The 13,485-nt window shown below is 40.6% G+C and overlaps 1 protein-coding gene across 1 annotated transcript in view; it reads left to right on the top strand.

Moving 5' to 3' along the window:
- KLF12 (Kruppel like factor 12) overlaps positions 1–13,485 on the top strand; it is a 236,016-nt gene that overhangs the window by 158,116 nt on the left and 64,415 nt on the right. Inside the window, exon 5 of the mRNA XM_041419918.1 lies at positions 1,418–1,553. Within this exon, the coding sequence (XP_041275852.1) occupies positions 1,418–1,553 (136 nt within the window). The remainder of the gene's footprint in view (positions 1–1,417; positions 1,554–13,485) is intronic.

Genomic DNA, 13,485 nt, shown 5'->3' with positions numbered 1-13,485 from the left:
CAGCACAGGGAAAAGTAATTTATTGCTAATTAAAAGTAGATTGTGTCGTGAGAACCACTGTCCCCAACCTCCTTTTCCAGCACTCTACTCCTTGATTCCCAGCTCTTCTCCCATCCCAGGGGCATGGTGACTGGGGGCTGTGGTTAGTCCATAATTGTTCCTCTCTGCTGCTCTTTCTCCTCACACTGTTCCCTTGCTCCATTGTTGTTTCCCTGTAGATAGTAGTTCCCATCAGGACAGTCTCCTCTGGGGACTTCCCTATTTATGAAGAACCTTCTCTCCTCCATCTCCTTGCACATTGGTATCTGCAGAGCTGTTTCACATGATCCCAGAACTGTTAGTATTGGAAATGACTTCTGGAGATCAACCAGTCCAACATCCCCGAAAAGCCAGGGTCACCAGGAGCAGGTGACACAGGAACACATCCAGGTGGGTTTTGAATGTCTCCAGAGAAGGAGGCTCCACAATCTCCCTGTGCAGCCTGTTCTTGTGCTCTGCCACCCTCTATGTAAAGTGTTTCTCACACTTTTTTCAGTCACTCCTTTCTTGGCCAGTTCTTTTGCCTTTTCTTAAACCTGTTTTCCCTGAATCACTCCCACTGTCTGCAGGGCTCAGCTGTGCCCAGCACTGTGTCTGCCACAGGGCAGCCCTGGCTGCTCCTCATACACATCCCTGCAGCTGTTGCTGCCAGCACCTGGGCACTTACACCATTGCCATGCAGTATGGATACTGTGAGATGTGGACAGGTAAAACAATCCTGCAATTCCTGATCTTCAGAGATTTGTAAGACCTGAAACTGGGCGACTTCTCAAAAAAATGTGTTAACCCTATTGATACTGGTCACCTGAATGTTGGTTGCCTGTGTGAGGTTGCACATAGTGTGGAGTGAAGGATCCTTCAGAGGCCGACAGTGATACTGAATTATGTCAGAAATCAGGATGACTGGAGGTTTAGATGCCTAAATTTTAATTGAGTAGAGTGACATGGGTTCCATCCTGATACCTCACAATGAATGCTCAGAATCAGAGATCACTCCTGAAATTTTGCTGTCAAATGTACTCTTGAGTGTTCTGTGTTGTACAAAGCAGATGTAACCCTTTCCCTTCCCTTTCTGAAGTCAGGCAGAGTAAGTTACTTGCGAGTAAACTGGGTTTTTGTTGGATGCGGTCTGAGCAGTGATGTTTTGGTACACTGGTGCAGCCTCTGTGAATTCAGAGACCTGCATGCCCCTGGCAGTGCTCACATCCAGCTGTGGCACCACTGGGTGGCTTTGCCCACCTATCAGCTGATTTGGGAAGCTCAGCACAATCAGTGCTCTCCAGCCGGAGCAGGCAGATGTGTTGTGCACCCTGATGTTGTTCTGGGACAAGATTAATTTCAGCACACTCACATTAATCCATTATATGTCTCTTTCCAGCACAAATGGACCCCCGAGGCCTATCTCCCAGACAAATTAAAAGTGACAGTGATGATGACGACCTGCCAAATGTGACCTTAGATAGCGTTAATGAAACTGGATCTACAGCGCTCTCCATAGCCAGAGCAGTACAAGAGTAAGTATCACGTTCCCAGACAAGATGAGTGTTGCTGAGGTGTTCCCAGGCTGACGGAGGCACTGGTGCTGCAGGGCTGTCCTCCTGCCCGCGGGCAGCATACCTGCCAGCACCTTTCCCTGGAGATTTATTCCCTTTTTTGGAAGAGATGACTGCATCTCTTGTCTCTCTCATGATATTTTCCTTTCTTTCTCTCTGCCCTCATTATTAGGTTGAGTTTCATATTGAAGTTGTTTCTTCCCCTTTATATACTTGGAAAGCTTGCAGTGGTTTTATACCCTCTCCAGAGAGAGAGCAGGTTAGATTACCGCTCAAAAACCATTTTTCCTTGACTGAAAGCAGCATCGGGAAGTTGATTGTAGTTGCTGTCAGATAGGAATTAGCAGCATTTCTCCTGAAGAACAGTGTAATTGGAAGGAAATTACTGAGGGTCTTCAAACAATTTTCCACTGTGGTTATTTTTCTCTGTACTTTTGTGAACGGGGTGGACAAATAATTTCTTAATTTAGTACCTGCACTGCTTGTGTGAAACTAAAGAAGCAGTTTATCATGAACATTTGCAATTCTGTAGATGCATGAGGTTGGTCAGTCACTGTAGCAGCTGGAAGGGAACCAACTGTGAGGTAAATAAGTATTAATGTCTCAATTTTATAGGTGAGGAAAATGAGGTTATGTGTAAAGGTCACCCTGTGGTGGGGTTGGTCTGAAGCAGAGCTGGAAATAGAACTAGAGCCTCCAGGCACTGAAGCCTGTGCTAGACCCACAAAACACATTACTTTATCTGAGAGGTTCAAAATATGGGAATTCTGGACATTATTAAATAAAAATGGTATAATGAAGGCCATTAGACGTTACTATTGTATATATTATTATAGATGCATTTTAAATATCTTAATATGGTATCTAAAAATGTTTTACTTTGTTTTGCTGAACACCAACAGCTAAAAGAGCTGACATTTCTAAGCCATGTTTGGGGAGGTACTGCTTTTGGGTTTTGTTTTTTTCTGCATTTTTCACTGGAATGTAGTACTTCATCTTCCAGCCAAGCACCATAACTGTGAATATCAAACCAATATTCTCCTTAAGCAGACAGAGAGGTGTTTGTGAGCAAGGCAAGACAAGGTGTTGGTTCTGTGATTAGCAGGCTCCGTTTCTAACAGTGATAAAGGAGGGGAGGGTTTCTTTGCCAGTGAGGCTATTACTTGATAGGCAGGTCCCATATGTATTTTCTATTTTCTAGTCACAACAGCCGGCCCTGAAGTGCTAAGTATTTTTTCTCAATTTATAGCACACATAGTAAGCCAGAAAAATAAAACAATACGTCATGATTTTGCAGTAAATGATTTTGCACTGTCTAATTACTGAACAAAGGAAGTATGGAGCACTAGCAAATAATTTTAATATATGACTGGCAGGCAGATACTGTTCTCTGTGATGGATATTGCTTGAACACTTAGAGAATTGGTCAAACCATGGGAAGCGTTTTTAAGCTTTTGCACAATGAATTCCAGTTCATGAAGTTAAATATATTGAGTATTACTTGACTGGCTCTGGAGCTTAAGAATCAAATTAAGAAATTTAATAATATAACATCAACTCATTCTTGTTACAGGTTTTATTTAAACAGTAATCTGTTAGTTTATTTCAAAAGCCCCATTAGGAAAATCTAATTTGACTGTGATCTGCAATTTGTCATCTTTACTTCGTTCTCGGTCACAGACACCACACATAGGGCTGCTGAGTTGAAAAGGAATGTTGGCACTTCATGCTGCTGCACTCAATCTATTTCTTACTTGGTCTGCAATATTGTGCCTTACAGGCAGGCTCTATTTTGATTTTAGGCATCTAATATGTACCTTAATATTAGATGTTTAGCAAAGGACTCCGCTGAAGAAGAAGCTCTCATTCTACATAGCCTTGTTAAAGAGAGAAAAGTGCCTCTGAAGCCTTCCAGAGGGAGATCCTGTGTGCTCAATTTCAGCATCTAAACTTAGCAGACAGGAATTTCCTCTGAGGACATGGAAAGGCACCTACTGTTCTGCTGAATAACCAGGCATAGGGACATACATAGAAAGACTTCTTCAGCAGTCAGTAAAGTGTAGGTCAAAGCTTAGTGCCTGAGGGAGGCAGGCTGGCCCTCGAGTCTGGATGACTGTCCCACAGAGTGTGTTGTTTTCTAAGTGAGCTTGTAAGCTCTTTCTGGTGAATAGTTGCCAAAAAAAAATAACTTCTTGCAAAGAGTGACTGGGAACTACACTACACTACAGTACTTCCAAAGCGATGGCAGCTTCCTTTTCTTCAGTACCAATTGGTATTGTACAGTCTTGTCTTTGTTAAACACAGTACCAATTTGTAGGTGCTTGGTAGCAGGTGTGAGACAGCAGTTGATCTTTTCTTCCTTGTTTTTCAGACATGTTTTAAATTATTCTGCATAAGGATTATGAATATATAAATGTATATATATTTGCTTACTGCCACCTATTCTCTAAGAGCAGTAAGGGGGTTCAGACTCTGGGGTTTTCAGTATCTGGTGGTGGGAATTTGCTTTGGGTTGATCCTGTAGAGCCCCTCACACAGCATGGGGCTGTGAGGGATTGCCTCAGTGCCTTGCCTTTCCTTGCCTCCTGCCTTTCCCTGTGTGCTGTCGGTGGGGCTCAGGATTCATCTTGCCTGCCTGGGTATCTGCATCCCAGCCAGTTACCTTTCTCCCTGCATATGGTAGCACTTAGCACACACACTCAGGCAGCAATCCCTCTGCCCTGTTGGAGCTGTCTAATACAGGGGCAGAGAGAGACTCCCGTTCCTCTCCATCGCCCACGGGTGGTGCGGACAGCTGCCTGGGACACACGTCAGCGCTGCAGATCCCTGGTGCGAGGTGAGGCCAGGCAGTCCACCGTGCCTGACTGGGGAGCTACTGTGCCAGAAACTGGGAGTGGCAGCACTGTACTGAATGCTCCTGCATCTGCCCTCCATCTCTGCCACGTTTTAACCACAGGGAAATCAGCTCATCAGTTTTTGGCGAGAAACTGTTGTTTTAATCTTTAAGCTTGTTATTTTGAAAATGACACTTACCTAGCTGGGTCACAGGACAGTTTGGAATGCCTGTTTGAAAGCTTTGCTTTTCTTGTCCTCTTAAACTGGGTGGCATCCACCAATGTTGCTGCTTTGTTTCGGGTCCACTGTAGTCTTACAGGAACAAAATTCTTAGGAATAAAAATTGTGACAATGAAACACTAAGAGCCACATGTTTGGCATTAGTTCTTATTTACACAAACAGAATGTAATTTGCTTGCATATTTGTGAGGTGACCAAGTATGACTATTTTTTCTCAGGGAAATTGCCTTCTTGCTGCAAGCTTCATGTTGGCTGAGCTTCCAGACTTCTTTCTCAGTAGTTCTTTCGGAATGAGTTCATAGTTCTCCTTCAGTTCAACAAACCCAATCAATAATGTGAAGTTATAGATAAATAAAGTCATTATTTCAAGCAGGGTACTTCAGTGAAATTTCTTCCTGTGACAGTGCTGGTTTATGGAAGTTGCTATGTCTTACAAAATACGGACTAAGAATTGTTTATTAATCTCAGATAATGCGCTCTGGCTGATAATAAATATTGCAACATTATGTAGATTTCAGTGGGCTTTGCATTGTAAGCAGCATTTCATCCTTCCTATGGCATGTTTTACAAACTCATTTTGACATGTAACATCTAACAAAGAGCAGATTTGCCTCCATATGCCTGACACCACTGATGCTTATTACACAGCAAGAATAGCATCATATATTCAGAACCAAATTTCAGATACGCTCCGGAAATCTTTATGAAGCCAAGGGAGGAGAAGACATTAGTCAACCTCTCTAAGACCAGTAAAACTTTTTTAGGATCCCTCATAGAGGCAACGTGCTTTTCCCTCAGCCTGGCAGCCTTTCCATCCGTAGGCAGAACTGATGCAGGGTGGCCTCAGGGGCCATCTCCATGGCACATAGTAATGCAAACCCTGAACAGAGCTTTCATCTCCTTATTTCCTGCACACTTACTTGTGTGGTAAAATATATTATTTTACAGCATGCAGCTCTGCCTCCCTGAATATGCACAATTTGAGATCTCCTACTTGCAGAACCTGAGTGCAGAAGCAGGATAGGCAGAGGGTGATTTTTAGCATGAGCTTTTGACCAGTATGTTGGTAAAAATCTGAAGGTCCAGAAATTCCTCTTTCTCTCTAGACTTCTTTTCTCCTTAGGTGTTGTAAGTGGAGGAAACTCCTTTGATGGAACCATTTTTTTCTTTCAAATGTCAAGGAAAAGAGGAACTGTGCATATAAACTGATGATGCTTCAAATAGTGTATTGTTTTTCTAGAGTAAGGGAGAGACAGAAGTTTCAGAGAGTAAATCCTGTCTACTTGTAGTTACAGCTGCAGTTAATTCACAGAGATGGGATTTGTCATTTGTATCTGACTGCTCTAACCTTTAACATGAATTCCCCTTTGGGCTGAGCTGGGTGCCTCGGAGTGCTTGTATGAAAATGAGATTAGGGACCGTACCCCTGTTCTCATTGGCTACTTTATGTGATCAATATATTGGTGCTAATGTGATCATCTTACTTTATTTTTAAATTCTCTGGCATCTATTACTGCAATACAGTAGGAGTTCATTTTGAACACTGCAGTAACAAAAAGGAGGCTCCACAACAGACAGCATAGCACCATTCCTATGTACTCTCTTAAATTAGTACATGCTTTTCAAATCTGTTTGGTGGGTTTTTTTTCCCCTAGATCTCTTTTTTTCCTCCCTTCTCTTCTTCAGTGTAAATCAACTTCTGTGGTTTATTTTTATTTTTTAGAAGTTTGTATCTTTGTTTCCATCAACCATTCATTTTCTACACTGGTATAGTTTGTTTTCCTGCTTCGGTTGCAATCGTTACTGCTGTTGTGCTATTCATTATAGGGAACTTTCACCTCATTTTTCCCTTCCACTTGCAGACAAAATACTTTGTCCCGAGTCTCCAAAAAACATAAGCGAGGTTGTTTCAGCAGTGTTTGTGTGAACTTTGCTTCCCTCTTCTCTGGTACATCTGCCCATGCTCATTTTAAAGCTGGCACACAGTTGAGTGGTGATTTTACATATGGAGAACTGGCTAGTGCTCCTCCAGAATTCCTCAATAAAGGATTTTTTTTTTCCTCTGGAGAACACTAATTGTTTTGAAGTGAAATTGTAGGAATACATCAATTTCCATTTTACTTGTCTCATGAAGAATACCCAAGTCTGGGATGCATTTTTCCATTGCAGCAAGACTTCAGAGCAGAAGGTTACATAGTTGCTGCAGTTGTAGGGAAATTGGACCACACACTCAGAAAGAACTGTCTATGGGCCTCTGACCTCCCCACAGGCTGTAACATGGTGAGGCTTCTCCTTGGCCTCCTCCAGAGTTGTTCTACAAACAGAACTGACTTGCTAAAAGTATTGAGAGGCATTTGTGCCAATACGTAAGCGAAAGACAGTAATGACATAGAGCACTGCAAGGCATCTGTGTTATGGTTGGTGCCCCCACTGTGTCATTATTTCAGGGATGTTTCTGTTCTAGTTTTGTTTCATTTTTTGTCAGCAGTCTCAAGTAAGTATCCTGTGGCAGAAAAGAAGGGGTTTCTGCAGTGAAAAGTTTGCTGGGTTGGATGGTGGCTACTGACCCAAGGGTACTGCTGAGCTGGCACTGTGTACTGTGTCTCAGCTACCTTAGGCAGCCTCTGCGTAGTGCTGGACTCTCCAATTCGGACATAACCTTGCAGCAAATCACATCTCTCACAATGCAAAATATCTAAAAGTTAGGCTCAAGTATTTTGGATTTCTTTAGATATTTCTAGGTCCAGTCATCTTTTCAGTTATGCTCAACTACCTTTAAAAAGGTATCTGTCTTCCCCAGCAGCTGTAAATAAACCTGGACAAGTGGTTTAGAGAGTGATAGAACTTTACATTGCTGAAGTTACATATGAGGAAACACTCTCTATGTTATTTTCTAAGGCTGTGCTTGAAGTCTGTGGCTTGAGAAGAAGCTGATTTAGTACATCTAAATTTGACCTACCCCAACTACTACAGGTGTGATTTCCCCTACATGCAGTTCAGACAGCTTGTCAAAGAAGTACTGACTTATTCTACAGTGGGTTTATATGGCATTTTATAAAGCTATTTCTAGCAAAATCTGAATACTCAGAAACAAATTGTTTGTTTATAAAAATGAATTGGCCTGAAGCCGTTATTAAGGACTTCAAGAGCTTGAAAGACCTATATACCTTTGGGAATTGCTCTTTAGGCACTAAGTATGAACCTGGGGTTTCAGTAATCCAATAAACCCATAATATTCTAAAAAGGTTCCTTTTTTAAAATATGTGATGATTGACAAAAGGAGAGTTGGGCAGTAAAATCAAAAGATGACATCCTGTGTATGCACTAGGATTTTTTTGGTATGAAAATTTTCTATTCTATGTCCCAAGGCCTTTTGCCAGAATAACAAAATTCCCCATCAGCCAAAGATCATTAGAAATGAGGGCCAGGTGAATGGCAACTGTAAATCAAAACCAGCTTCTACAGAGAAATCAACACCACTTCCTGCTTTGAAAGGGCTTGCTTAAATGGAAGTGTATCAGGAGATACAGGTATTGTCAAATTGTTCCCTGAAGAAAATAAGAGTTGTTCCCTGAAAATAAGAGTGTTTTTACCTTGGCCTACATAAAATCATATCTTCCTGTCTCCTCTGTAGGAATAAATTTCCATTACTGTTGAGCAGGTAATTTTAGAGCTTTTACCATACCATTACTAGGAGTAATTTTTTTTTTTCCTTTTGAGAGAAATATTTAAATTAATTGTATAATAAGCTTGAAGAACCAATTTATCCTGGTTCTGTTAAAGTCCAAAATCCTGTTTCTGTTTGCCATTAACTTTGTTTGGTCTAATGATTAATCCTGAAACTAATCATTAGTTTCAGGAGTTTGGATGTTAAAGGAAAGGAAAGTAACACTTAGGCTATTTGGGGGACCATTATCTTGCAGTAAAAGAGTTACACATATTGGTTTATTGATACATTCTGTATGTCTTTTTTACTTCCTTTATCTGTCACAAAGAAACTTTCAAAGATCTTGTTTCCCAGCTTCACTTTAATGTCTGTATTGAATTCATGTATAAATGTCTTCTTAATATAAGTTAAATTTGTTAATTAATTTAAGTTGTAGTCTAAGAAATGCCAATAATTTTAAGGTAGTTGTCAAACGTTGGCATTACTGGAATTTTACATTTCTAAACGTGTTTATACAAACATGCTTTAGGATCAAATGCCATTGAACAATAGCATGTGATTATCATTCATAAAGCATTTTTTATCTTTGGAGTGCTTTGCAAACATTAACTAATTAAATTGTACAGGTCCCCTGTGTGTTCAGATATTATAATTATCCACAGGTTAGTGACTTGCTCAAGGCCATGCAGCAAAGGAGAGAATGAGTTGGGATCAGGTACATCTGCCTCTTACTCCCATGCTTAATCCACTAAAATGTGTTGCTCCAGAGTGAAGCTCGAGTTATTAGTTGTTGGATATGTGAAATGCATTTTATGGATAGTGAGGCAGGCATTCTGTAATTGCTTGAAGAGCATGACACTGAAGAATGAATTATAAATAACACTATGAATTACTACTACCCAGTTAGCAGTTTGTACACCTGTTTGGCATCTCTTTCCCCCAGTGATTCGTTATTCAGCTTTTTATGTTTTGTCTTTCTAAATCAGCACAGAAAGCAGGGACAGAGCTGTGTGCCTGAAGAAATTTAGAGCTATAACAAATACTCATAGGTGTGGATTGGATAGCAGAACAGTGCCAGGAAAAGCCACAATAAAACTTCTCAGTGAACTGCTACTTTGACTTACTGATAAGAAAAAGAAAGAGCATTGTCCTCTGCTGTCACTTGAGCCAAAATTACTTCTTGTTTCATTATCTAGATTAGATAAATTTTTATCTTTCCTTTTCCATAAGGCAGTTCCTGTGATTTTGACAGACATACATGCAACAAAATTAAATCTTAATAGCAGTGCTTACACTGATTTATGGAAATATTGTCCTGAGTGTTTAGGTCAATGCATGCGAAGCCACTAAAGTTGTGTAGGTCACGGGTATGTAAACTGCATGTAAAGGAGGGAACTATTAAGGGGGGAACACTGTTTGGCAAGGCATAATTGAATGAGCATGTAAATACAGGAATAAAAAAAAATGAACCTGCTCTTTTTTTCTTGCCATTTTCCTTTCTCCTGCATAACGGGACAAGATTGTGGTAGGTTTCCCCATCTGTTAGTTAAATCCTCTTTGAGTAGTAGTGATTTCACCACAACCTCATTTCTCATAGAAAGAGGAGGGAACAGCAGCTCTTGGATGATGGATATGAAGACAGGTTGTTTGGGGTTTTTTGTGTTGAGCTTGTGTGCCAAGGAGGTGCCACTGTACATGTGTATGTGACTTTGAACATGAGCATTACTATTCTGAATGCATCGCAGAAAGGATACTTGAACCTCACAGCCACCACACATACAAAATTACTCTAGTCACAATAAAGGAATTGAAAGCACAAACAAGCAGTAAAGCAAATCAATGGCTGATATTATAGCATCTAATCCTGGAGTAATGACAGTTACAGGTTTCAGAGTCAAACTCTGCACCTCCATCATTAGAGCAGTGACAAAAGATGTGTCAAGCGTGAGGTTCTGGGTCATATTTTTCTTTATTTATCCTTGTGAGATATACTCAGTTGCCAGAGGGTAAAGCAAGGAAATCTGAAAGCTGAGGCAGGGAGAAAATGAGGAAGAGACCAGGGTGGATCAGAGGAAGCAGCAACTGCCAGAGCCCTCTTGTCTAGCCTGTGTTGCTAGCTCAGGGGGGCCTGGAGCAGGCTGGCAGGCACTGAGGCCAGAGGCTGCCCTAGAAAGTGCTCACCTTAAGGCCTGCATACAGGATCTGCTGCTGGCTGAAAAGCCCAGCATTGCAAACAGCCTGAAAAATAAATTAACCCGGAAATCACCAGAAGCTGACATCAGGCAGTAAAAGAAATACTTGGTTTATGTACTCATTAAAAGTCAGCAGTCCCAGTCTTGTCAAAATATGTCCCTCAATTATTTGCATGAAAAGTACAATATTTATCATAGTGCTGGGATAATGCATGATAAATCAGGGACACACAGTGCTGACAGATAGACATGTAAGTCACCATGGTATTTCTCTTAAGAACTGATGAGCACTGCTGTTTCTGTAATCAGTTGTTTGTCAGGGCCAAAGAGTTAAACCATTGATAAATAAGTTCACAGGAGGAACTATAATAATGACCAAAATGTCAGTCATAAAAGTTTCAAAAGCACAATAATAGAGTGATGTTGTATAATAAATTATTTGCTGAAAATTATTTACCAAGCTGAACAGGTTGATTCCTTTTGCACTCAATTTTTCCACTTCAGAACTGCTTGAGTGCCTGTATCAACACATGATTTCTGAGATATTTTGCCATTCCTATAGTCAAGTACATTCAATTCTGTAACAGGTACATCCTTGTCAATATATTACACAGCATAGAGATTCCACTATCCCCAAATGCTTGCAACACACATGAAGTACTGCAGGTACCCAGGACCAAGATGAGCCACAACAGCACAGGCGCTTGAGACAAGATGCAGATTTTCTGCTTTGCGGGAGTGCTGATGGAGGTGTTGTGAAGTTCTGAAATAGGTGATTGGCTCCAGCACTGTGGCAGAGCACCTGCACAAGGCATTAACACTCCCACAGTATAGTCAACAAAGAGTTAAAGGCTTTGAAGTTCAATGGGCAGAGCAATCAGCTTCCTAGAGATGTCTCCACTTACATCTTGGGTGGGTATGTGGCTGTGAGTTTTCTCTGCTCTCTTTGGAGCTTGGTCTTCTGAACTGTAGTAGTTCATTAAAGTAGTTTGGAAAAAACAAGAACAGCTCATGTTCCTGACTTTCCGTTGTGGAAATGAAGAGATCCAGTTCTGAGCTTACCTATTTCTGCCTGTTGCAACCATCCAGAGTGTGCTGTCCTTCTCCCATGGGCCATCTCTCATCTCTCTGTGTGAAAATGTGACAGCCGGCAGTGGTGCAGCCACCCACCTATGGCATAAAAGCCTGCTGTTAGAGCGCTAACTCAGGAAGCCAGATATCTACGTTTGTGTGCAAAAGATACCCAGGAGTGGTCCTTTTCCTCTTTTTTATTTTGCACTTGCATTTTGGATTGGGAAGAGACTGTTACAGATCCTTTTTATGCTGATTACATGGTCTGAGATGTGTTTTAGCCATTTTCATAGCACAGAAAAGCTTCAAGTTCCAGAGGCAAGGATTAGGTATTTCACTCCACGGTTTCTGGTTTGAAGAAGAGGTTACGTGGGAGGCCACAACCCTTTGGCTTTCACACCAAACAGAAAGGAGCATAGTGACTTTAAGGTGTCAGTGAGGTTGGTTGAATGATGCCTGAGTGCCTTTTGCTTCAGTGCCTGGATACTGTAGGTTCTAAACAGAGTTTTAGTTGTCTGCTAAATTTCCCACTGTCAGAAATTCAGCATGCAAATACTTAACCCCAACAACTGTATTTTGGTCTGCCCTATTGCTTAGTGGTAAAAAAGGAACTTTTTGAAATGGAGTGTCCAAAATTTAGAGTTACAACTTCCAGGTAATGTATGGATGTTTATATCACCTGTGCAAATAAATGATTTTCCAGTGAGACACAGAGATGATTGCAAATTAATTGACATGGAAGAGAACCATTTGTGTTAATGGTTTCCAGTAACCTTTTTCCAGTGCATATTGTTTTCAGTTGAGAGCTGATGGGGCAGGGGAGATTTTGTCACAGTGCTCTTTGATTAGGTGCTGACACAGTTGTAAAATTAAATCTGTACTTACTTGGTACTGTGGGACAAGTACCTGATATTTATTTCTGAGAAGAAAAAGACTCTACATGGAGAGTGGGAAAAGAGTGTGGAAAAAAACAAAAACAGTGTTAGGCAATGTTAGAGCTAATAACTTATACTTCAGAAATTCTGTACATAATTTTGTCATCTGCATACCATATTTCTGTCATTATCAGAAATCTAGCATCTAAAAAATGGGAAAAACAGTAAAGAAAGCCAATATTTGCTATACACTTGAAGGAGGGAAATGTGACAGGTTCAAAGCATTCAGTACAAAATTTTTAGAGGAAATAGATTGTTTGTAGGTTTCCAAGGGCCAGTGGAAAATGCAATTATATAAATGAAATAAAGTTGTTCTGAAAATTTCCTTTTCACTTTCAACAGTTCCTGTGCCAACGTGGATATTTTAATTGAGCATTATAAAAGATCCAAAACATTTTCAGTGCAAATGCATTCAACTGCTAGTGTGCTAGAGCTTTTTTATTATTCATATTGTTATTCTAATATTTTTGCTAGTTTCTTAGGTATTGGCCTCAGACTACTTTCACAGTACATTTAAGATCTGAACCACAAAGAGAAGGACTAAAGGGGCTTATTCATGTTCTTGGCTTTCTGCAGGTTTTTCTTCTTTTTTCCCCTAAATTGGTGGAACTTTTTCCAAAAACCATCTGTATGAAGCTTCTTCTTTGAGCACATGCAGTAGATCAGAATTTGTCAGTGAAAAGGAACCTTTCACATAGTCCAAATCTCAACCAGCATAGGAGTTTGTACAGCTATCCCACTGTATATTGGTGTTGTTCATTATTCCAAATGGTATTTTACAAGATTGTATATTTCTCCTGGAGTCCCAGTTCTAAGTAAAAATGTTAAAGCCTAAGATTTTTGGTTTTGTGTGGGAATAATATTACTGATGCAGCAGAATTCTGGGAGCAGACATTCACTGCAGCCCCTATTTCCTCTTCATGCAATGCCGTCTGCTGTAGGTTCTTGTTAAA

Source organism: Onychostruthus taczanowskii, unplaced genomic scaffold, assembly GCF_017590055.1.
Source record: "Onychostruthus taczanowskii isolate IOZ18803 unplaced genomic scaffold, ASM1759005v1 scaffold62, whole genome shotgun sequence".
Taxonomy (NCBI): domain Eukaryota; kingdom Metazoa; phylum Chordata; class Aves; order Passeriformes; family Passeridae; genus Onychostruthus; species Onychostruthus taczanowskii.
The sequence above is the reverse complement of the archived record's forward strand: the minus strand, read 5'-3'. Positions and strand labels throughout refer to the sequence as shown.